At 41.2% G+C, this 24479-nt stretch overlaps 1 protein-coding gene across 4 annotated transcripts in view; it reads right to left on the bottom strand.

The window, feature by feature from the left end:
* The window catches only part of LOC105449901 (segmentation protein cap'n'collar), a 99726-nt gene that overhangs the window by 44343 nt on the left and 30904 nt on the right, over positions 1-24479 (bottom strand). For all 4 annotated transcript variants that reach the window (XM_011689356.1, XM_011689357.1, XM_011689359.1 and 1 more), the window contains exons 2-3: positions 20984-21151; positions 15067-15142 (exon numbers count right to left, since the gene is read on the bottom strand). In XM_011689356.1, coding sequence (XP_011687658.1) covers positions 15067-15142; positions 20984-21151 — 244 coding nt within the window. The remainder of the gene's footprint in view (positions 1-15066; positions 15143-20983; positions 21152-24479) is intronic.

Here is a 24479-nt window from a genome sequence, read left to right as displayed (position 1 = left end):
TAAAAGACATCGAATGGTACAGTCGCAGAGAAAGTCACGCGAGTTCGGAATAAAAGGCCTAAAAGACGTTAACGTGAAGACAAAGATTTTTTCTTAAGTCCGTCACTTCACCGATTCCTGACTCCAGAATCTATAATCCGACCAACGCGCATCATAAATCACCAAACTACAATAAGAACACAATGTCACATATTTTTCAATGCATTTCATACTTTATCGATTCTTACTGTTCTAGAAAATCGATTCGTCTCGTGCGTCTCATAAAATTTCAATTTACGAAGAAAATAACCATTGTGTTTGTCAAATCTTCATGCAAAATAATTTAACACAAAGCACGATACGTTAGTTTTTTCTCGGAATTGCGTTAAATCACGAGGAGTCGTCCCCGATCGTATTAAGTTTGTTGCAATTGCTGGCGATTATCATTTCAAGAAGTAAATAAGAAAGTCTCGGTTTTCCTCGATGCTCGAGATTCTGCCGTCGGAATGGATTTTCCTTCGACCAAGCCCCGTCATACGGAATTCGCTCTATCATGCTGCATCTAATGGCGCGGCCCTCCGGCTTTTTCAATTCCACGGCTTCTTTGAAGCCCGCGTTCAGCTTTTTCCACGGCCACGGGAACGTCGACAGATCATTTCTCATATTTCGCGCGCACGCTTAACGACCATTTTCTTCCGTCCCCCCCCCGTCCCCCTTCATCTTCCTTTTTCTTTCCCTTCAACCCGACGGTCTGCCGCGCGTTGGATAATAATTCTTGCATTACTCGACAGAATTTTCGGTGCCGACGGGATCCTGGTGCCGAGGACCAGGAGAACGCGCGCTCTTGTCCCGGCCTCTTCCCGATTCGTTCACAGACGGCGGTGTCCGACGGGACGCCGACGGGACGCCGGAAGAGAATCCTCGAGGCCGAATGCGCCGGCACGATTGTCCTATCCCCGAGGGTGACAATACGTATACACGTCGCGATAATCTCGTTACCCCTCGACAAAAGGGTGACGATCCGGTGCGCCAGTTTACTCCAGAACGGCTTGACGTCTCATTTGGAGGCCGAAAGAGCGCGCGAATCGTCGTGGCCGCGTCACCTGCCGTGAACGATAAATCGTAATTGCGATCATCAATCCTGCTGCTGATCGATGTCGAACTGTCGGCCGTTTCGTCGTGTCTTGTTTCGTCGGGCGAGTGTGCGAACCGGTCGGTCGATTGGATGGACGCGTCCTCGATGTGTCTTACGCTTATCATATCTCTTTAAAAGCTTCTGGTTGATCTTTTTAGCTAAACGTGGAAGTTCATTAGAAATTTAACGTGATTAAACTCTAACGGGAAGATAATTAATAGCCTTAGTATCCAACTTTGAAGAATATGTGAAGGAAGAAGTTGCCAGTACTACGCAAGCAATAACATTAATATGAATTGGTATGTATATATGGACATTTCTTATCCTCCAACAAATTACACGGTTCTTGTTAATTTCTTTTAGCAAAAATGCTACGTTTAAACTGACACGACATAACTAATCAACAACTAACATGAATTAGCCGTTTATTTTCTACTTAAAATATAATGGCACTTGCAAACTTTTCTTTAATTCTGTTTTCGATTATCATAGACCAGTCGCATTTGTGAGACAAAATTATTTATAATCATCAGAGTATATGTATGCATACATACACACAATCCAAAAATATCAATTGTTTAATAATGGAGCTAAAATTGAGGCAAAAAAGTATTTTAAAATATCCGTAGGTGCGATTATCGAATTTAAAAGGAAATAATCGACGGTACAAGATTCGACATGTGTAAACTGGAACCTTTCTTAAATATTATCAATAAAGCGCCGCAAGTCTGTTGTCAAACTGCGACGATTAAGATAAATTGCCATTAAAGCAACTACACGTGCCTGCGTTACGCAATACTCCGAGTCGCGCTGCAATACGATATAAATACAGTCGCTTGACGCTTTTCGCATACCTTTGTCCAGTCGATTCTAATCCAGGAAATGTGAAAGAACCCGCGGAAAGTAATCCAAAACTCCGTTCACAACAGTAACCACAGTGGCAGTACTTGAGTCACTGAACTATTTCGTATTAATCGCAAACAATTGTTGCCAAGTTACGCCTAAGTTCTCGCACTATACACATCGTTTTATGTATCTACAACTTGAATAACAGCGTCTTTCTCCAGCGTCGTTCCCCAGCTAAAACATCGGTCTTTCACAGTGGTTGGCGGATAACGTCAACAAAATTGTCTGCGTAAATAACTTATCGACACTTAGAACTCCCAAGGTGCAGAGCTAATCCTCAAGCGCATTCTTTAACGTCTTTGGACACGTTACACGTGTTTTACGTAGTCATCACTTAAAATGACCTTTACTCATTACCGTTGCCGCCGTCGACAGCCAAGGATTCCCGACGGGATTTTCGATGGGGAAAAGTGGTGAAAACTCGACGCACACGGGGACCCCGGACTGGACTAGACTGAACTAAACCAGATTTAACTGAGGATTGAATAGAAAATACCCTTTATCGCCTTGTGACGTGGGTCTTTGCGTTATACGACCCGATTTTGAGGAGAGTCATAATAACTGGACACTGCCAACAGACGAGTTCGAAGCGAACGTAGCATGGAGTCGACTGATAGACTATCGCGTAGCCAGGCATTGCCTAACCACGGGCTGGTCGAGTATTGTGCCAAGCCACGGGCTCTCCGTTAAAAAACGGACCAATCACGACGGGGTTGGCTGTTACTCCAATATGGCTGCCAGACAATACGCGGCTCGGAGGCGAGGCGGGAAGAGGGGGAAGGTCTCTCTACCCGTAATGCCATTCTCCGGCTCCCCACTGCGATCCGGGAACGTATACCCGGGCTTGATCCGTTCCTCGTTGCCGTGCCACGGGCTTAGTCAGGGGTGCATCTTGCCCTGGTATAGCCCCGAGTCATCCCCCGACTTAGCAACCCTCCCTCTCGCCCTGAGGATCGCGCGCCAATTGCTCCAATAGCGTTTGTCGTAATATCGGTCGCAAGGGGAATCGGTCTTGCAAGATACCGATCTTTTATCTCTCAACAAAAATTTATGCGGGGGTTGCAATACAATTACGTTTTATAATTTATGCAAAAAGGCGAGCACGTAGTGAAGAAAAATGCTTGTATTGACATTCATGTTGAAAAAAAAATGTAAGCAAAAAAATATTGCATTTTTAGAGAAATTTTATTTTAATTTTAATTTCAGAATTCTTAAGTATAAAAATATATATTTCTATATAATATTTTTATATGCATATTAAATTATATTGTGTAAGAAAATTGAAATTTTCTAATCATCATGAATTCTATTACAATTTTACACCAATTACTATCCCGTCTTGTATTAAACAATAATTTAGAAGCACATACGATTTAAACTTTGATGTACATATATGTAATGTTTTATAATAAAAATGTATATAAAATATAGATAGAAAGAACAAAAGAGAGAACAAAAATCATAAAGGCAACTTGTGAAAAAGAGAGAGAAAGAGAGAGATCTATTGCTGCTGTAACTTATTAGTATTGTTTTTATACATTCGTATAAACATGCCTATTTAGTCCTCACGGTGACTAGCCACTCTAAGAGCCAGTCACTAGGTTAAAATCGCCGGATGATAAAGCTTGTAAACCACCGCTGTTAAGATGCTATCTAAATCCTGTCAAATGCCTGCTCCATTGATACCCCTTATTCTTGTGTCGTCACTCTCATTCTCGAACGCAGTTCGAGATCTGGCGGCATATATTGGAATAATTTCATAATTGCTACCGATATGGTCAGAGTATACTTCTTATGCACGCTCTAGACTGCTTGACAGTGGCTGTATAGGTCTCCGATGAATGCATAAATTTTGTAACCGTGACAATCCTTTTGATCATCAGCGGCAACAGTTAAACAATCTTTCGTATAGATATCGTCGTCTAAAACCGGGGAAAATATATAAATTAAATAAATAATTTCTATCTCGAATCCATAAAAAGTGTATTCTTTTTTTATGTAAAAGATACTGTATTAATATATTAATTGCATAAATAATATCAAAGTATAACATTATCATACTATAATATTACACTATAATATTACGCTCTCATGTTGTCACTGGTTGTAACTGTAAGTTCATAAATTAAAATTATTTTAAACTGGGAAATGGATGTATGGCTTATCTTATCATGTAGTAATGGCGACCAAAATATATATGTGAAAATATTTCCACAATTTTAAGTAATACAATTGACTCGGTTGTCACTCATTGATTTTCACCATCACAATCTAAAATCCTCTTTTCCTGTTTCATTTCCTGTTTCGAGCCGAAGATATAGAGGAGAGTGACGCTATTTCAATTTACTATGCCAACGTTACTTCATCATGAATATGTCGAAGAATATCGGCACCTAATGGCAAACGTAGCGCCATAGCGCTGATTTATTAACCAATAAGTGCAAATCACTGTATCTGCCAGTATGCCGCCGCGAACGAACTATAGGACCATCGACAAAACTGTAACGTAACAATGCGCAGTCGATCCTGCGGAATTGTCCTGAAGAACGCAGCCTGGGACACCTTGTGCAGCACCGATAAATAATAGTAGCTGCATGAAGTTGTGCTTTCCAATATTCCGCCAATATTCCAGGCTCGTTCCGGAACGTCGGCTGACACCGACACGGCTCCTTTTTGACTTTTTCTCTTCGTTTCCTCGTCAAACGCGTAATGCGAGTTTATTATTCAACAGCCCGCTCAATAGCAACACGCCGTCGGAAAGTGGCCTGAACCCGTTTACTGTTCCTTTAGCATACATCTGACTCGGCGATTACCCCGTAACACTTAATACAACAATGTTGCAAAGCGATAAATTCTTCATCGTTCTTTATCGGCGGAAATTAAAATTACGCGCAATCACTTTTATAAGCATCATTCTCGGATAGTGATTAACACGTGAATCGTTGACCGCGGAACAGTAGTATAAGTCAATAATACAATGTACATTTTGAGAAGCGTAACAGTTAATTATTTTGGCAAAATTTCAAACGCTTTTCCCTCATAAAATCCCTCCGTTATCCATAGAAGAGTCGAGTACTTTAATAAAGAAAGCATCACAGCTGAGTTTTACAGTTTAAGTACGGTTGCGTTCGGACATCGATAGCTATCCTGATTAACAATGAGGCGTGGATTGTACCGGCAATTGTAAAAGTGGAGTCGGGTGTCGAAATTCACGGTAAGGTAACGTAATTAAGGGAATAATGGCGGCTGAAAAACGTTGGTCATCGCTCAGACAACGGACATGCCGCGTAATCGAATACGCTCACAAAAACGATGTCACACCTCTCTTTTCGAGCAAACAGTTTGCAGATCCGTGAATACGTCATGATACGGTTCGGTAATCGTGGAAGTAAACACGAAGAGCTACGTCAAACAGTGCAATGGATATGGTTAAATTTAATAGATCCGTGTCTGAAATAAAAATGCACGCGCGACGTATTTAGATCTTACATTATCGCGACGCTAGATTTTTTTTAATCCAGAGTTAAGAAAGAAGCAATAATTATGAACTGCCAATAACTATGCCGACAAAGGTGAATCTTTTACTGCTGTCATTTATTAAATAACAAGAAAAATTACTTAATTTTGTTTGTTAAAATCAAATTAAGAGCGGCAAGACAGACAGAATTCAGATCGCGCGGAATTAAATGTGTAGCAAAATCCAAATTTTCCCGTTTCACCTCGCAGAAAGAGCAAGGTAATCAAGACGCGCTCGTACACAAGGAAGAATTCTGAAAACGAGGTCAGAAACCTTGCTAACACCTCATACGTACAAGTCATTCTCGATCTGGTAGTGCCCGTCAATGAGCATTGTTGCCACCTCATAGTATGACGTTCTCTCTTCGTGTCTAGCTTGCACTTTTCGATGGCCACGCGTCCACCACGAGAGCCGCGGCGGTAGTCGAGTCATGCTTAGAAGGTGCATTTTTCTCATTTCGACTTCCGAAAACTTCGTCTCCCGTTACCCATCTCCTTCCGGCTTAGCCCGTCATATTGGAGACGTTCGCCAACCGGCCAGACACGAAGCGACGGTGCTTCCTTCAGGTGTGCCCCTTATCGTTTCAAACCTCGCCGCGAGCGAATCGCGCGGTAGCTCGTAACGAATATTTTATTGTAACGGCGTCGCCTGTCCAATAAAACCCGAGTTTTATCGGGCACTTCGCAAAAGCGGGCGAAGTCGAGTGTCGGCCCGCGAGAAACGTGCTCCGAGAGACAGATGCTATCGTGACTTTACGTCCAGAATAACGCGCTCCGTGTCGGGAGATTTGCAGCGTACAAATTGACATCATTTTGGATAAAATTTCACAATTGTGCGAACACAATAATCTTTCGACAATAGATCTTTTATTAACATTTAGATGACAAACATCCCGATAATGTAAATTTATACGTGAATTCAATCTGCTGACTTGACGAAAATAGGAATAGAAATTGTTATAGAAAGGCTTATTCTTGACAATAATTAATTTATATATGTATTAAAATGCATAGTATAGCAACTTCTGTTGCCGTATTTGTTTCCTAGTCTAACTCACAAATACCGATTTATAACGATTTGCCTTCCAAAGTTCCTTGTTGCAAGTTGTGGTGATGCACAAATTCTTCCACGGGACATAGTAACCCACATGACAAAACAGATTTTAAATCGGTCAATCTCTAACTATTATCATACTTTTCGTATGTGAAAGAACTTTCGTCTCTCCTCTGCGGACAAGTGGAGAAATTTATTAAAATGTAGATGACGGTTTTCACAGGAAAATTTTTTTCTAATTAACACGTCACGTATAGAATTATTTTAATTGATTTAAGAAAAACATTGTATCTTCAAATATTACCTATATTTTAAATGTTTTACGTGCATATTTTTCGCTACGTTATGTTTTTCTGATTCTATATTGCATCTCTAGATATATTTCAACAAGCAATGGCGCTAGCAATTTTGCGCAGATTTTTCTCTTAATAGATGCTTCCTTTATTAAATTTCTTAAGAATAATGACTAATTGTAATGAATAAGGCGATTAAAGTTGTGCGAATAAGTGTGTCTTTTAAACAAGCATCTACGCTGTATCATTATTGCTTCCATTATACGCAGTTCATTCCGATGCCTGATTGATACAAAATAGCCGTCCCTTTTTATTGGTTGCGAGAGATTCTCAGGAAAGTCCATCGACAAAAAATTCCTTGATGCATTAATGACAGGTTGGAGGTAGGACGGAGAGGGTGTCTAGAAAGGGCTAATGGTACTTGAGGTGACAGGCTGACCTTAACCCACGCGGTCTGATACATATCTATCCTAAACCAACACGATTCTACCAGAAGAACCTCGCCTCAATGTTACTAGCAATGCGGTCTTTTGTTTATTTAATATTTGGCTTTGCATTCTTTCCCGTACTCGAGTTCGTGTTTTAGCCGGCTTAGTCAAGAATACTTCACGTTCTAATATGATTTATCCGATAATAATGGAAACGTTGAATTTGTATTTATTTAAAAAAGATATATGCGCGCGGGTTCTCTCAATAAATTCCGATGTTCTCAGTAATTTGCAATTTTTCTTCGGATAAAACGAGATAAACGCTCGAAAAAAAATATCGCTACGATCATGGTAAGGAAAAAGTTTTTCCTCTCCAAAGGAACGGCTATATTGTGTTATTATCCGGTAGCAAAAGTCGAAAGTCGAATTCGGTGAGGTTTCGACGAGGCGCGAGGCGCACCGGACGCCTTATAGAACTAGCATGATTTGCAAAAAACCACACAAAATCGTAGAGACGATCTCAACCAGGTAACGACTTCTACAGACTGTAGACAAGCTCTATTGTACGGCGGCGAGAACTTCGAAAAGCTAAAAGGACGAGAGGGAAGAGGAGGAGATGCCACGAACTTAATTTTTCATCGTTACTGGCGACTGTCGTCATCTCCCGACACTCTGTGCAGCTTGACTCTAATACGAGTTTTATGTTAATGTTTTAATCCGCCGATAGGATTGAAACGTTTGAGATATACGAAGGACGTGGCACGAAGGTGCGGAGGAGGCAACCGCTCGTGCTCGTCGAGAAGGAATCCGGCCCTTTTGTTGAGCACGTCGACGCGGCTTTAAAATGGACGCTCTATAGCGACTCTCTCTCTCTCTCTCTCTCTCCTCCTCTCTCTCTCTCTCTCTCTCTCTCTCCTCTTCTCACCGTATTCCATTTTATTAATATGAGATTAACGAAGGGATTAATTAAAGTGCTCGGAAGGATTGGAGTCGGCTCGGCCAATCCGGGCAGATATAATTACGCCGAACGTTGCGATTGGCATTCTCGGTTTACGACTACTGTGAAACATAATACGTTGTTACAATTATATTTATCAATGTCAGCCCTCATTATAGATAATGTCCGTATGTTCCTCGCGCCGGCGAGATATTCGCCGGATAATTTCGAGCATCGTCGTTTCGCATGACGAAACCGGCCGGGTTTTCACCGAAGATGGAATTCACAGTTTAATTAGTTAGTTAGTTTCTCGCGCGAATCTGTATACTTAATACATGCATGAAAGCACAATAATGGCACACAACACAAAAGTCGAACGTTTTCTCTCATCTCTCATCACACTTACTACGATAATCGTATAATATATGTGAGTGCTTGAGCGCAGATGAAAATCTCTTCTAGGAGAAAATGCTTTGGATTAGAAATAATTTGACATGAAGGCTTTTTTATCGTTCAAATAAACTTAATAAAAAAATAATCTACAATGGTATCTTGAGTACTATTGAACTTAATCATATTCATCATATGAACGCTGCACTTTCGCAAAATGTTCTAACTTCGATGCGATTCTAATTTTTGCATTACATATTGTACGGGCCCGATTATATTTTTGCGCTGCGTATTGTGCTGGCACGAAGCTAGACATGACGTCACGGCTATTGTTGCCGTCTATTTTCATCCAGAGGCTTCCTGGAAGTGCCCTCCTGGATTCGTCCCGAATCCGTGGCGTGCAACGAGCCGCGATATGAGTAATGGTGCGTGCTCGTGTTACAGGGGTGGATGTGGCAAGTCATGGCTCCGAGTATCCCTGTAACCCCCATACACGCCTCGCCAGCTGCCCTCGCAGACACGTCCTCCATGGGGGCAACCGCTCGCGCTGGCATAGCTGGACTAACATGGCGGAACACGCACAGCTCCAAATATTGATTCCCTCCCGGGGACGTGGGGAGGAATCGAGTCGCGTTTCACAAAAATTGTCCGCCATACAAGAAATTCCCGCAAACTAGGGCATCGCTTTTACTCGACAAATTTCATTATTGCTAAATCCTTTGATCCTTCGCGCATTCGTTCCCCGTTACAATCCTCGAAACGTCCAGTTTTTCTCGAGAGATTAAGTAGGGCACGAAGAAAAGAGGATCATTGTCGAAGCTGATTTTTTGCAGTTATTCGAAAAGAGGGATGACGGAGGAGTTTTCGAGAATCGCGCGGAGCACCCGATCCGGAGTGGAGTGCGGTCCGAAGTGGGGTTCCCGGGGGTTCCCGCGTCTAATTCCAAATCCACTTCGGGAGGTATTGGTCACGGCTATTGCCATGCGTGGAGATAGTCGGATATTATTTTTTTTCCCTCCCTCCTCGGCAATCCTTGACGAATCGAAGCGGAAATTAATACAACGCGGTCTATCGATTGCGTCTATCGCTGCTGCCTGCATTTTCTTGTTTTTATCCTTTTCACATTATTTTTCTGTATTTGTTGATATACGAGGCTATATACCGTTATTAATCCGCTCATCAACATAAAAGCATCGTGATTATAATTGCGATATAATTTGCGATTATGATTGTGGAGTATAAGAAATAAAATGAATCGACCAATGACACGCCTTTTACATACGCGCGTTCACGATCGAAGTAGAGTATCTTGGTAACTTTCAAAATCTTCGTGTTTAAGAGGATTAAAAAATAAATAAGTAAATAAATTTGTGAAAGTTAAGATATTATTCACTCTGTGATCCTCTGCAACCGTAAGAAACGTATATAAGGACATGAAATAGCGCTTTCATCAAATAGAAGATAAAAAGCTTCCGGATAAATACTCGCGCAATACTTTTAATGAGTTATCACTTATAGAATAGCAAAAAAAAACTTAATTTTACCGCAAAGAGGATTGATCCGCGTTTTACCTCTGAATATCGTGAATATAATGTAATGAAATTCGATGAGGCATCTCTTATCTTACACGCGCTCCTCCGACAGCTTCTATCCCTTAATCAGCGCATCCCTATACCGAAATTGGAAGTGGACAGAAAATTATTCGATCGCAGCCTGGGCGGCCGCGCATGGCGGATGCGGCCATGCTTTCCATCCCTCTTTCCCCCCTCGTGATTCCAGTCCACGCACAAATCCACGCACTACGCGCCGCCCGCGCACGTGGCAGATGTTCAGTTTTATGCGCTCACGCATGCGTTCCTATCGAGAGGTCCCCACCAATCCCACAATTTCGCTGTCCCTCTACAACCCATCGTATCGATATACAGCTCGTTCCCTCGATTCATCGAAATATTGAGGAAATTGCGTTGCCTTTTGTATCACGAGATAAATGCTTCTTTGTTCGAGCACGACGCAAAATATTCACGGACTTCGTATTCAATTCTGTTTTAAGATGCAAGTTTACATTACTGTCGACTATATCACGTTCAAAAATAAGCACAAATGTTAATCTGATAATACGCTTTTAAATATTCTCTGTAATCAAAATAAAAAGATTTTTAATTTGAAAAATGATGTAGAAAATATTGTACGTTGTATACTAAAACAAAATTCTTTATAATACACCGGTTCGAGATAGCTTGCTTTGTATATTTTGTAGCTGAATATACATGAATTTTTGATTGGTTGGCTTTAATTAATAATTGTTAAAATGTAAATATAAAAGTAACATGAAATATATTAAAACAAATTACTTCTAAAATAATACGATATGTACTGCAACAAATTACTATTAATCGTGAATTATGCACTGAGAAAAAAATGTTGATTTAAAAAAATATTATTTCATTCAACTAAATGCGGCGGTCATGGGCTGTCAAGCAAACATTTGTTAATCTAAAAAATATCATGTTAATGATGTATCATGTTATTGATATATGTTTAATTCAAAAACATATATAATTGAATCAAAGAAAAACTGTCAACAAAACGCATTTAGTTATTTTAACAACTTCTTTTTCTCAGTGTGCAACATAGTATTAGAATGACAAAGCGTTTGCAATGCTTATGACTTAAACAACAACGATAATAACCCATTTCCAATATAAAATTGGCAGAACCGTTTAGCTATATAATCGCATGATATTCTCTATATATAAAACAGCCAAATTATCACCTATTTAAAACGAAATCAAATCTAATTGTAATCCTTTTATAAACAATATCACGTTTCTTAATGTGGTGATATCAATACTACCATTGCTAATTTATTTCAAGAAATATAAAAAAAAAACTTCGTCAATTTTTCGTTAGTTGAAAAGCCAATCCTTTCTCAAGCATTATAGTTTTTCATTTTTTGATTCTTTGCGCAATATCTGATGAACGCGACCGATCAACAAATTGTTTCGGATTTTATAGAGTTTCTGCGCGATAATCTCGTACAATTTATTCTCATCCAGTCGTATAGCCGCAGTCGCAGATAATGTCGCGAGCATACCTAAGAAGGCGGAGTTGTCGGGACTGAACGCCCATTACACGACTTGAATCTCACGAGGCGTAACGAAAACCGATCTCTCGGCTCGAGACGTCGATCTCGATAAAGGTTATTCAGTATCGAAGGTGCTAATAGTCGGCAACGCGATTATATTCGAACCTTTCCGCTCGCATAGACGCGTATCGTAATAATAAATATAAAAGTATCACGAGCACAGACCGGTCGGGGTTACGCTTATTCCAGTCGATCATCGATCGCGAACACTTATGCTATTAAGATCTATAATATGTCTGCGATAATAGTTCCGGCGACGTTCGGAATAACCGTTTCACCTTGGGCCGAACCGCACGTGGTGCCCAGAGTATATTTTCGATAATTGTGCAACGAACGGTCGAATAAAACGCATTACACGGTCCTATATACATTTAGTGCAAACACACTCACGGTACGTTGAACGAAACGACCGACGTGGCGCTTCTAACGCGCTCGCACTCGAGACAATGGGATGATAATTTATTCCATGGATGTAAATTATTTTACATGCGAGCCATGCGATCCATCATGCTTCGTCAAATTGGTACAAGCACCTTGCGCCGCGGCGGTAACGTAATATGCTGCCGCCTTTCATCCATTCCTCTTTTCTTTTCATTTCGAACTAGCAACCTCGCGCGCGCGGATATCGCGATTGGCACGAAATTCGTTTTGTGAATATATAATGGTTTTTCATGCAAATACCAATGCAGCTTGCGTTATAAGCTAGAAATTTTTTAAATTCAACTTTATAATACATTCAAAACCGATTTCTCTTCATAGAAAAAATAACAAAAATAGTACTTCTCCGCAGCTCTATATAATATTTAACAATAAATATTCCTAGCTTCGAATATTAAACTCTAAATTAAATTCATATTGAAACAAAATTACGTAATATGAATGAGGAGCGAGACTTTCTTACTTATTAAATTCGCCATGGAAAAAAGCCACGAAACCGAAAATATATAGAATATTCTAAATTATCAAAAGAGAAGCAGTAACACGCGCCATGCGTTAACTATATTTTACATATTTTTTTCTAGATATATATATTGAAACAAATAAATTAATATATAATAACACATATATTATAGTTGTAACGGAGAGTTAGTTGCAAAAAACTTTTCCGCATAAATGTACGAGCTTTACGACCTGCACCGCAATTCGCATCGACTGTTTTAAATTTAGCTTTAGAATTAATTTCTATAGTCATCAGCTCGCCATTTCTATTTCAACGCACGCATCACGCAGCTCTCTTGCTTTATGTTACGTTGGACCACCATTTTCTCCTATCAAGCCCTACGGAATAAGGATGATGGAAGAATTTCTTATGTATTAGTCTAGTAACTCATTAATCATACACGCCATGCGCCGAATATCTCGATTGATCGACGACGAGATAACCGCGTAATGAGCTCTGCTGCTCTTCTTGGTCCATTCTCTGCTCAAAAAGTTATTACCGCACCGTCCGATTAATTCATATCGTCGTCGTAAACGAAGGAATACAAATCATAGCGCTTTCTTGATGGGCTAGTATTAGTTTTTCAATATTATTTTTGAAATGCGGACAAACAACATATCGTACTACGGCTGAAAAAAAAAATTAAAAAAGACACAGCATAGCTACAGCGCATGTACATACAATCTCCTTTCTCTTTAAATATTAATAAAAATGTAAGAAGATAATGGGAGTAATTTCGAATTTGTTTTATTACCAAAATATCTAATGTCAGATATTTTTCCAAGTTCCACAAAAGGCAACGTTCGATAAAATTTATCCTGATTCTCAAGATATTCCCAAAATGTCAATCGTTTTAAGACAATCCTCACCGTCACATACGAGTTGGACCTTGATATATGATTTCTAAAGAGAATTTAACAAGCGAGCCCTTCGTCAATCGTTGATAGCACGCTCGACGTAGAGTGTCTCGTAGCTAGGCGTATATTCTGTCGGGCGCAAAGTAATTAAATGCAGAGAAAGAGAGAATGAGAGAGAGAGAGAGAGAGAGAGAGAGAAGAGAGGAGAGGGAGTGAGAAAGAGAAAGGAGGGGAACCGAACCCGACAGAAGGGCTGGACAGACTGGTGGGGTTGGAAAGGCGAGGTAGGGAGGAAGGTAGCGAGGGCGTTCCTGAAGCCACTCCCCAGCCTCGAGTCCTCCGGAACTGGAACCTGCCTGCTTGGAAACCCGTAGTTATATACCTGAACAAAGTGCACCTTGGCATGCAGGTAGACGCCGCAGCGCGTTGCATGCGCCGCTCGTTACAGTCTCCTTCCATCTCTCTCTCGCTCCCGACACTCGCGCGAGTGTCCTCGACATTCTCCCACATGCAGTTCGTGTCGCATAACATTTCTCGCAGCTAACGTACTTATCTCCCTTTTTATTATGCGACAGAAAGCGCGCGGCAAGAATGCCAAAGAAACGACCAAAAAAAAAGGGAATCGAGATGCAGCCCGGTCTATTAACGCGTTCGCTAGCGACTGTTATATATATATGTGATGTACATTTTCCATTTGCACAATAATTCTATTAATCTTACATTGCGTCTGGGTCTCCATTTTCAGGCGGATCAATTATTTAATTGCATAAACATAAATCTTCAAGCAAGACTTTAATTAATCGTTACTTATACGAGAAATTGTAATAGTCAATTTAATTGCTCCAGTATTGTTGATTAAGTGTCGCTATTAAAAGTCATACAATTTTTACAATGTAATTAAATTCTTTATAACTTGGCACTTAACGCGTTTGAGACCGTACGTCTTCAATTATGTTTTTTTTTTTTCGTGATGCACAGCGACGAGATATTTCACGGTATACGGTATATTTCCAAAGGAATGGCCAGCGAAGTGCATTCGGTCGGCGTGTTTATGCTAATTAGCCGCGCAAAGGTGCGGCCAGGTGCGGCAGGCTCGGACTATAGTGAATGTTCGGATTGGCTCTCACAAATTGCCGCGTTAATTCGATACGCTTCCGACGTAAAGAGCCGCGCGAGCGCCAGATGTATTTAGCTGTTCTTGCCGGCACACGGACCAACGTGAAACATGCACAGCATGTGCGCCGACCGACTCTTTAATTGGTATCCGAAAACGGGATTTTGATCATCTCCGATAAAGGCATAGTGAGAGATAAAAAATACGATCAATACGCTGCTGGGCGAAATAAAAGGAATGCTCGTAGAATAATTTCGATTATATAATAGATCGATTAACATCATCTTTAATAGATCGACCTTTTCTTTATTTTCTTTTTTTACTAAAGTGTCACGTAAATATGGGACGGATAAACAATGTAAATAAGCTTACCAGTTTCGAGATCTACGGTGTAAGGGAGTCCTGCCCATGGATCGTCTTCCTGTGGCTCGGACTCCTTGGCATCGTCCTAAAAATAACGACAGGTCCAATCGAACAAAAAGATCTTCAATCACGGATAACATAATATTTCTGTAATCATTATCAAAAGAGAGATAAAGTCACGCGCAAAAGTAAAGATCGTCTCGCGAGACGAAGAATGTTGCAATAAACGTGACTCTCGTTATCAAAAGTAAAGTTTATCTAGTGCATTAATTATAATTAATCAATTAATAAACTGTAACGAGGCGCCAGTAAATTAGCTAGAAAATTAGATTGAAAGAGTAGCGCGCTGTAATGAGCGCTGACCGTAATTAACGACGTTCTCGCATCTGAGAGGTGTCAAGCTGAGGTGAAGGACCGGCCGGACTCTCGTGAAGCATGGCTCTCGAAGAGAGATGTGATCGGTGTGTACCCGGTGCTCGATCACAAAACGTAATTTCAACAAAGATGATTACGAATCCGTGGAGCTGACGAATTCGAGATGAAGCTCGCGCAACAATGGCCGAATTCAGTCGAGCGAGCTATTCGAATCGGCCAAGGTCGAGCCTTATGGAGACGTCATAATCAAGCGACCCTACGCGCCGACATGAAAAAGGGCCCAAGGGCGGGCGTATGCCCCGGGCCATAGGTCGCCTGTAGCGCGGCGGTACATGCGAGCTGCAGTGAAATGAGTTTAATGAAAACAGTATTGTACTCGATCATTAATCATAGCGAGTCCCTGATAGCGGCCATCCACAACCACCGATTCTCTCTCTCTCTCTATCTCCTTCCCTTCCCCTCTTCGCCAAAATCTGCCTCTCTTTTTCTCTTTCTTCCCTCGCCGGTCTCCCATGCCATCCTCTTTCGAATCTTTCATCCCCCTCTGCCTACGCTCCGGTCACTTTTTCATTCGACGATGTGATGTATCGTTGTTGAGTGGTGCGTTACGCTGAGCTCTACGGAGTTATGAATACGAAATTCAATCCATCCTAGCGTCCTAAAATCGAACTCATACGAAACAAAAACGAGCACTTTTCTATTCGAAATATTATGCATTTTATAAAACATCCTTTTTTCTGATTAATAACAGATATTGCGCAGCAATATTGTAATTTTTTTCCTTAATGTAATATCTTCTCTGGCATCTAAGCTTGCAAGGACACATCTTGCGTTTAATAAAACCTGAAAAATCCTCTGCTTAAAACGTTTCTGCATCCCAAAGGCGGTGCCTAAAATATTTTTGAAGAGTCACGAACGCGTATAGCCGTGTGCCTTATTTTGGGCCCACAACGTCATCTCTTTCGACTCTCGAAGGAAACGTCGGTCCCGCTCGACGACGCAACCCTCGATGCGACAATGGAGGTCCTGTCAGCGATACGGACTTGCATGGCTGGCATAGCTCTCAATTAACGTTTACGAACTGTTACGACTGTCTGCCCCGATCAACCGCCTTACAAGGACCAGCGCGGATAGAAAGCATAATTCAAATCAGCCTTGATCGGCCGCGAGTAAATATACGAATTCAATATGGTATCGCGGTCGCCGAAGATATGGCGCGAGTCACGCTGCCTCGAATCGTATGTAACTTGCGACACGTTTCACATTTTGTGACTCGCCTTTCTGGATTTAACTTGACGGCTAAAGTGTCTCGAATAAAATTGTTAATGTTTAATAATATTTCCCTCAATAATAACTTAAACAATTTCATAGAGGAAAATATACAATATCGTGTATTGTGCTGGTTATAAAAATGTAATAAAAGAAGTAGATACTAACATATAAATACCTCCAAGGAAAAAAAGTAAGATAAGTATGTTGCCAAAAAAATAACTCCGGAAGTTAGATATTAAAAACACGATAACCTAGATCATTGATATCACCGCACGAGCGCCATTTTGCCCCGAAATTCTAGCCGACGGAAACAATCGGGACAAGAGAAGGAAGCCAAACCCACTTCGGCTGGCCGGGCGCGTTTTCAATTTCCAGGACCATCAATACGTCCCTCGGAATACCCCTCCCCCAGAGTGCTCCAATCTCTCTGGCTCGCGAAGTCCCCTCTCTCTTTATCCATCCGGCTCTCCTTCTCTCTCACAAGAAACGCGGATCGACATCGTTCTTTCTCTCTCTCCCCCTCTCGTTCTTTTTGACCCCGTCTCTCTCTTCCACTCCGATAGGTCCGTCGATGGCGCCCTTCGTACCGAGGGGGATGCTGCGTACATCTATCATTTTACCAGACCCCGCCGGCTTCACGGATACATCGCAGGAACAAATGAACGCTAGCCATTTTGATGGTTTTATGAATATACTCGGCGAGGATGGAGGATGGGGCGAGAGGATCTGTTGTTTTCGTCGAGATCCTCCTTCGCATGGATCCGACCCTCTTCTCACCGCGTTCTCGTTTCTCCCGACGAGCCATCGTCTTCAGGGAGGCTCCTGGCACCGAGACGGAGTCGCCCTAATGGAGCCCCGTCGCCTAGGAGAACTCGCTTCATTTGAATCGCGTCGATGAATTAAAAATTCACGTCAGTCACGACAGCTCGAGAAAGCGATCTCCTGCGATCGGGAATAAGGTGCCTTGCAGCGATTCATCTTGCAGCGATACGCATCCGCGTTGAAACAGCTCGGCGAAGCGAGCGGTGCTGTAAGCGGAAATTGATCGGGCTTTGTATCGTGTTTGTTGCAGGCGTCTCCGCTCAATAATTACGAATCATCGCGGACTGATGAAACGCGCAACGATACATGCGATCTAGTGATACGAGACGACGTATCGAGAGCATCTCCATGCATATAAGGCGAATGTCGATCAAGATATCAAGCTGAATATTTATACAGAAACATCGATACGACCTTTTTCTGCTGTTGGTTTTTCTAAATAGAATCGACGGATCTTGTATTTTTAATTAATATCAATAATCTTTTTGCATAGACAGACATCAGCCGAGACGTGTACGGAAAATAAATGGACATGTATGCGGGCGGTGGAAGAACCGTGACCACGTCTGCTAAGCATGGAAAAATTTGTTGTCTTCGCGACGAATGCTTTCCATCCTGAATCGCTCGATCGAACTTCCTCTTTCCTACTTTCTAGATTGACGTTCCTCTAAACGCCTCCATAATTCATTCCCGTTTCGCAGCGAGACGGAGTCGCTCTAATGGAGCCTGTCGCCGCGACGTGCACCGATCATTTAAATCTTGGCTCTGGATTAAAAATTTCTGCCAGTCACGGCGGCTTGAGATAATTGTACAACAGAAACATGCAACGTGCTTTACAGCAATTCACTTGCCTAGCGTCTTCCTAGTGACATCAACGTCGTTCTCATATAGTACGACATGTTGACAAATATTCTAACGTAGCAAGATCATTTGTAGTGTTTTCATTGCACTGTTCACCTTAAAGCTGATGTAAGTCTTCGTGAAGTTGTATGTCTCTCACAATTAATCAGTATACGATTTCAATTATTCATAACTGCGAATTATTCATATCTGTCAAAAAAGGAATAATGCAGGTATTTTGTAGGTATAACCAATGTTCTAAATTGAACTCGTCAGAATTATACCAATTTCAAGCTCAAAAAAGGAAGGAATAATACGTGATTCAAGAGGATACGCGTAGCCAAATTGTCTCATTATCGCTTTTGACAGCGCCATGCCGATTTGGAATCGCATTGCCTGCCTTTAGTTAAAACAATTCTGTGGCCAGACGTTGGAACAATGGTTGTCAATAATCTGTCGCAATGCAAGATAGAGAGGGAGAAGACTGGAGGAGACTGGACTCTTCTTTGTTCTCAGCTGTTCGCGGATCGCGTCTCGGATCGATGTGTCGGCTTTCGATCGGGATCGAGGGTCTTCCCCGCGTTATTGGGCTCTCGACGGCGGCGGCGAGCCGCCTCACAAAGATAGAACCCGCTGGAACAATGCGATCTTCGCGGAGGAAGAGGATGCGATGGAGACGAAGCGGCGCATAGCGACGCCGGGAAAGAAATAAAGAAAGAAGGAACGCCGACTACCGAAGGTCGTGAGAAGAAGAGAGAAGCGAGAGAAGAAGCGGACGAAGGGAGGACGAGACAGAGAGAGGGAGACGAAGAACGTCGAGAAGTCTGATGGGCTACCCGCCCAGAACGTCGATGCAGCGTCATTGTCGGTGACCATCGTATGGATGAGATCTCGTAGGCTCGAATCTGCCGGATACTTAAACGCGCCTCGTGTCCATCCACCGAAACGCGCCGAGCGAAGAAAAATCGTCAATACCGAAAAACTTACTTTATACAAGGAGAATCAACTGAGATCTAATCAACTAAAGAGCCTGCATTTTTCATAGCTTCAGATTTACATTTACGATTGAGAAATTAAAATAAATTGATTTATAGTTTGATAATCGAGCTGCGGAATTAAAAGACTCGCTTTTACATTGATGATAAAAGAAGCTATCAGAAAATAAATTGCATAATCGTTTTACGTATAGATGTCAAAGTATAATATTTTATTCGACTTATTTTCAATTATAGATTATTCTAACAATAAGTTTAATAATAATATAGATTCGATTATATAATAAAATAATTCTCCAAATAGAAAATAAAAAAGAGTTATCATTTCTCGATAGTGCGACATAATTCATAATCTCTGTCTCTAATAATAAAATATATTAGCCAATCAATTTTCTACAAATATTAAAAAAAATGTTTAAAAGCTACGAAAGAGACTGCAACATTTCTATTGCTGCAAAGATGTATCTCTTTTGTCGGACATGGATACGAGTATAATACACGTGAGACAAAACTATCTTAGTTTGGATATGCATAGCTTGAGAAAGACAAGATCGATGGTCGATACGAACCGGGCTTGGAATATCGGCCGAGAATCATATCCGTGGGATGATTCCTAATCTCTCTTTGGGTCTACCGAACGTGGCAGCTATGTATTTGGGGTGGCTTAGTGTCTCCAATCGATCGGAGATCGATCATTCACGAGCGATTACGAGCGCAGGAGCCACGTGCTAAAGAATCAGGTTAAGAAAACGTAATACAATTTCTCGAAACAAAAAATGAAATTCGCGAAAGATACGCGATATGTTGACGCGTTTCAGGACGGAGTCCCTCTGAATAAGCTTTATGCGGCAAATATATAAATACGCAAGATAAAGAGATGACAAGGAGATAACCACCCTGAGCACCAAATTCCACGGTTGATCGAGCTATAATAATGTCACATTTGTTTGATGCATTATCGTCGATTTTAAAAATCGATATGAATCTAGCTAGACAGAGTATTTTGATGTTTGTATTCTTAGCGCATCGTTTAGCTAATATTCTTGTTAAAATGTTAAAGTACATTTTTCTTAAATCAACCATCAAATTAATTTTTAATGATACTCAAGAAAAAAGGAAATAAAAATTAAAAATACAGATAATAATCCTGAAATGTTCGCCAACATGTGCATAAATGCCCGGAAGCCAAATCTGGAAGTCTTTTTCTTTTGAAGCGTCACAGGGAATGTCGCTTCCTATTCGCACAATCCAATTGGTCGGCGATTACCGAGAGGCACAACGCAAAATGCGCGACGTCGCGAGGTATTCTTTAACGTACAGGTGCACACGTCCGGAGCTTTCTATCTCCGATAATCGTCCGGGGGACACAGGAAGACATCAATGGGCCCGTTGGCATATGGAGAAACGAACGTTTAAATTGAGTCCGAGGAAGCAAACGCTTCCTTCTAACATACGTGAAAGCAGAAAGCGGCGCATTCTCGAGAGACAATTGCTCGTTAAACGTTGCGATTGGGAACCCGAAACAATTCGAAATCGCGCGATCGCGCGGTGGTTTCGAAAAGAAAACAATGCACAAATGGCGTAAGAGACTAAAGAAAGAAAGTTAAAGCCTTTTTTCGTACCTTCTGATAGGTGGCATTAATAGCTTCTAAAGCTTTCAGCTTCTCGATTTCATCCGCTGACTCTTTTTCGGATGTAGACGGTTTTTTGGTAGGCGACGTAGCCGGTTCCACTAGAGTAAATCCCAGATCCACGTCCTGCTTCCAAAGAACCTCAATCAGATCCATATCCTGAAATCAAGAATGCACGTGATATTATACTGCATAATTCAGCATTGTTCGTACTTGTCGATTTAATTTTATGTCTCCTTTTTATAGCTTCAATAATCGATAGCGAAGCTTCAATAATCGAATTGACACAATAATTTATTATTTCACGCCGTTTTAATTCAACCTGATCCCTTAAAACAAGATGTACGTATTATAACACACTTTCCTCTTTTCATTATCTACTTACACGAAAGAGAGTACATGCGGGTTTCACTTTAAATGCAAATAGACGTGAGTATACGGGTGGAAGTTTCATCTCGTTTTGATATTTAATTCTTTAGTACTCATCTTATCTTTATCCCAAAGAGAGAAATGATATTAAAGGTATGAAATAAATTATGCTTATAACTATTTCTGTTTTGGCTTTAACAAGGAAATTATAATTGTTTCTGTTTTTTTATGGCTATGCCAAGGAAATTATAACTGTTTCTGTTTATTTGACTGTGACTTTAACATATAATACTTTTTTCAAGCATGACAAACTTTTACTTCAGATTGGATATACATATATAGCTGATGATTTTGAAAAAGAGCAGATGACACTTTGAAAAAATATATACTGTATGTGTATAATAGATAATATTGAAGACTTTTGCAGAAGAATTACAATAGTCAATTTTAAAATTAATTTTATTCCTTAACACGCATGTCCATTATTTAATTTTACGATGCGCTCCTAACTACAGCGTTAGCGATTAAAATAAAATTTTTGCGCGAAGTAATCACAATATCGTTACCATCCCTCTAAAAGTCGCACGATTAATGTTCCGATGCTTCCACAACGAAGTTGCCCTGCGCACGCGGCGCTTTCGTTTATGTTTATTTTACATAAGTTAATAACATCTGGCCTCGATCGCCGTTCAGCCCAGTCTCGATCTCCGAGATTCATTTTTGTTGCGTCTCGGATGTCCCTCGCAGGGAGTCCCATCGACGAGTGTGTACAAAAGTGCATGATTAATGATGGTTGAGTATCGATGCATCTCGAAATGGAGGAGATCGAAGAAAGGACCCGGGAGAAGGGACCAATCACATGACGGGGCACAATCCTCGGGGCAGCTGCCCCGTGGGTTTTAATCGAGCCAATTTCGCCGAGTTCGTACTTTGAGCCTCGTTAACCAATCTACGGATTTTCCTCGCCAATCTAAAACCCTCACCGAACTCGCGGCGCTACATGAAATGATTAACATGTTCAGAGGGAAGCCGATATATGCACCAGTTTGCGTAAGTACCGTGGGAAAATCGTTGGTCTTAAAAAATGTCAGTAACAATATTTTTAGCGCGCATGTCATACGTTTTCACGTAGGTATTAATTATTTTTAAGAAAAACAATAAAAACCTCTCTCCTTTCAGATAATAATTTTTCATAGCATATAAGTATCATAATATATGTATAATTATAGAGTTGATATATACTAATAATGTAATGTTAATTTAATATACTTTAATAAATTGTTTATTTTTATTTCTTTATAAGATACTATTATTATATTTACTATCGACATGTTGATAATCTTGAATCCTAACGAAAATGAAGTAGTCAACTGAAATTTGAATTGCAATTTGAGTATGAACAATAATCGCATCTTTATCGAAAATGTACTAGTATTGCCTTTCACGCTCCTTGCTTACTCATCGTTCGCTGTTTCCCCATTTACCGATAAACCAGCGCCGAAGCGTAACGCTCGCTCGAACCGCCATGTTTACGGATTAAGTGACTAGCGGGACATACGCGGAGTTCTGCGCCTTCGGCCGAACGGCAGGCTTTTTCCGCGGTACTTCCGCGTCAATTATTGTTCGCGAACGCGTGTTTAGGGCCCAGGTATGCCTATTGTATTCACCACTTGTTACACGGTACTCCATGGGCGTTCTCACGTGGTACCATACCGCGGATACGCCGATACTTGAAACTGTAGCAATAGCTTTCGCTTCGTCAGCGACATGCACGTGGGCTAAAACGGCTCGATTCTTGTCGAAGCATCGCATCGGCGGGACAGGAAACCGGCGCTTTATTCATACGACAGGCACGTATAAGTGCGACATGTACGTCCACGAGGAAGAAGCCGCTCGCGACTCTCGTAACGCGTGACTCTTGTCAAAAACGTTACGAGAAGGGACGGGGCTCTTCGCGTAATGCCTGAATAGACAATTGAATCAGGAAGCGATTAGATTTGATATTCTTTCGCGCTGGACAAGCGTAGCAACTCGATCGCGGCCTGTTTAGTGCCCCGGAATAGTCCCTTCATTATTCAGAGTCGTTTTTCCTATTTCCTTTTACTGAGGCTTCTCTCGACGGAGGGATAATGTATCTCGAGAGACCGGGGTACCTACAGCAAGAAGATCATGACGTTTTTGACGGATCATTAAAAATATACGGTATATATATAATGTATCCTTTGGCGGTGCGGGGTTTTTCAATTCGTTATGCAACATAAAATTGTTGTATATGAGTAGCTCATTCTGAAAATTATGCACGGAAAGAACGATTTTGTTGAAAGGTCTAAAAATTTTGCTGAATACAGATCTGAAAATAACTTTTTTGTTGAATCATCAAAATAATTTGTTGAAATGTTAACACTGATAAGCATTGCTATATAAAACGTTTTGATATTCTAGCATTTTGACTTTCGCTGCGCAAAATTATTTTATTTATTGAAAATTATTTTCAGATCGGGATCCAGCAAAATCGTTCTTTACGCAATGCAACTTTAAAAACAATTTCAGCTTCGACGATATGCGAATAATATCTTTAACAGTTCGATCTCTAATATCTAACAACGATGTCTAACAAGTTCCGCAAGATATCCGGACTTGTATATTTGCATTGTGTCTTGTTGTTCCGCCAAAACAACATATGGAACAATTGCAAATGTACACAATACATAAATGCTTACGCATGTATACTTATGTATATATGTATGTAACAACCGTTATTTGCCCGCTCGCAAACATCAAGCGAGAAAGTAGACGCCGTGATTTTCTCGATCGTGAAATATATCACCCTCCATCCAATCCTCCATTACCACGCCCGCGCGTTCCTAATTAATCAGCGACTACGTTTGTCGACGTGCCCCAGCCGGCCAAAGACAAAGGGGCCGCGGCGCCATTAATCTCTCGGTATCGTTATCGGCGATCGCGAATTTGCGCGCAGGCCGCGCGGCCGCCACCGCCGCCGCCGCGCCGCCGCGGAGGGATGTAACGGATACGATTCCGTGCGGCGCGGCGCGGCGCGGCGCGCACTCGCGCGCGCGCGGGCGTATAGCTTTGTAAATTACTTCGCTGACCGTGTAAT

Source organism: Wasmannia auropunctata, unplaced genomic scaffold, assembly GCF_000956235.1.
Source record: "Wasmannia auropunctata unplaced genomic scaffold, wasmannia.A_1.0 LD336071.1, whole genome shotgun sequence".
Taxonomy (NCBI): Eukaryota; Metazoa; Arthropoda; class Insecta; order Hymenoptera; family Formicidae; genus Wasmannia; species Wasmannia auropunctata.
Note: the sequence above shows the minus strand (reverse complement) of the source record. Positions and strands in the feature narration are given on the sequence as shown.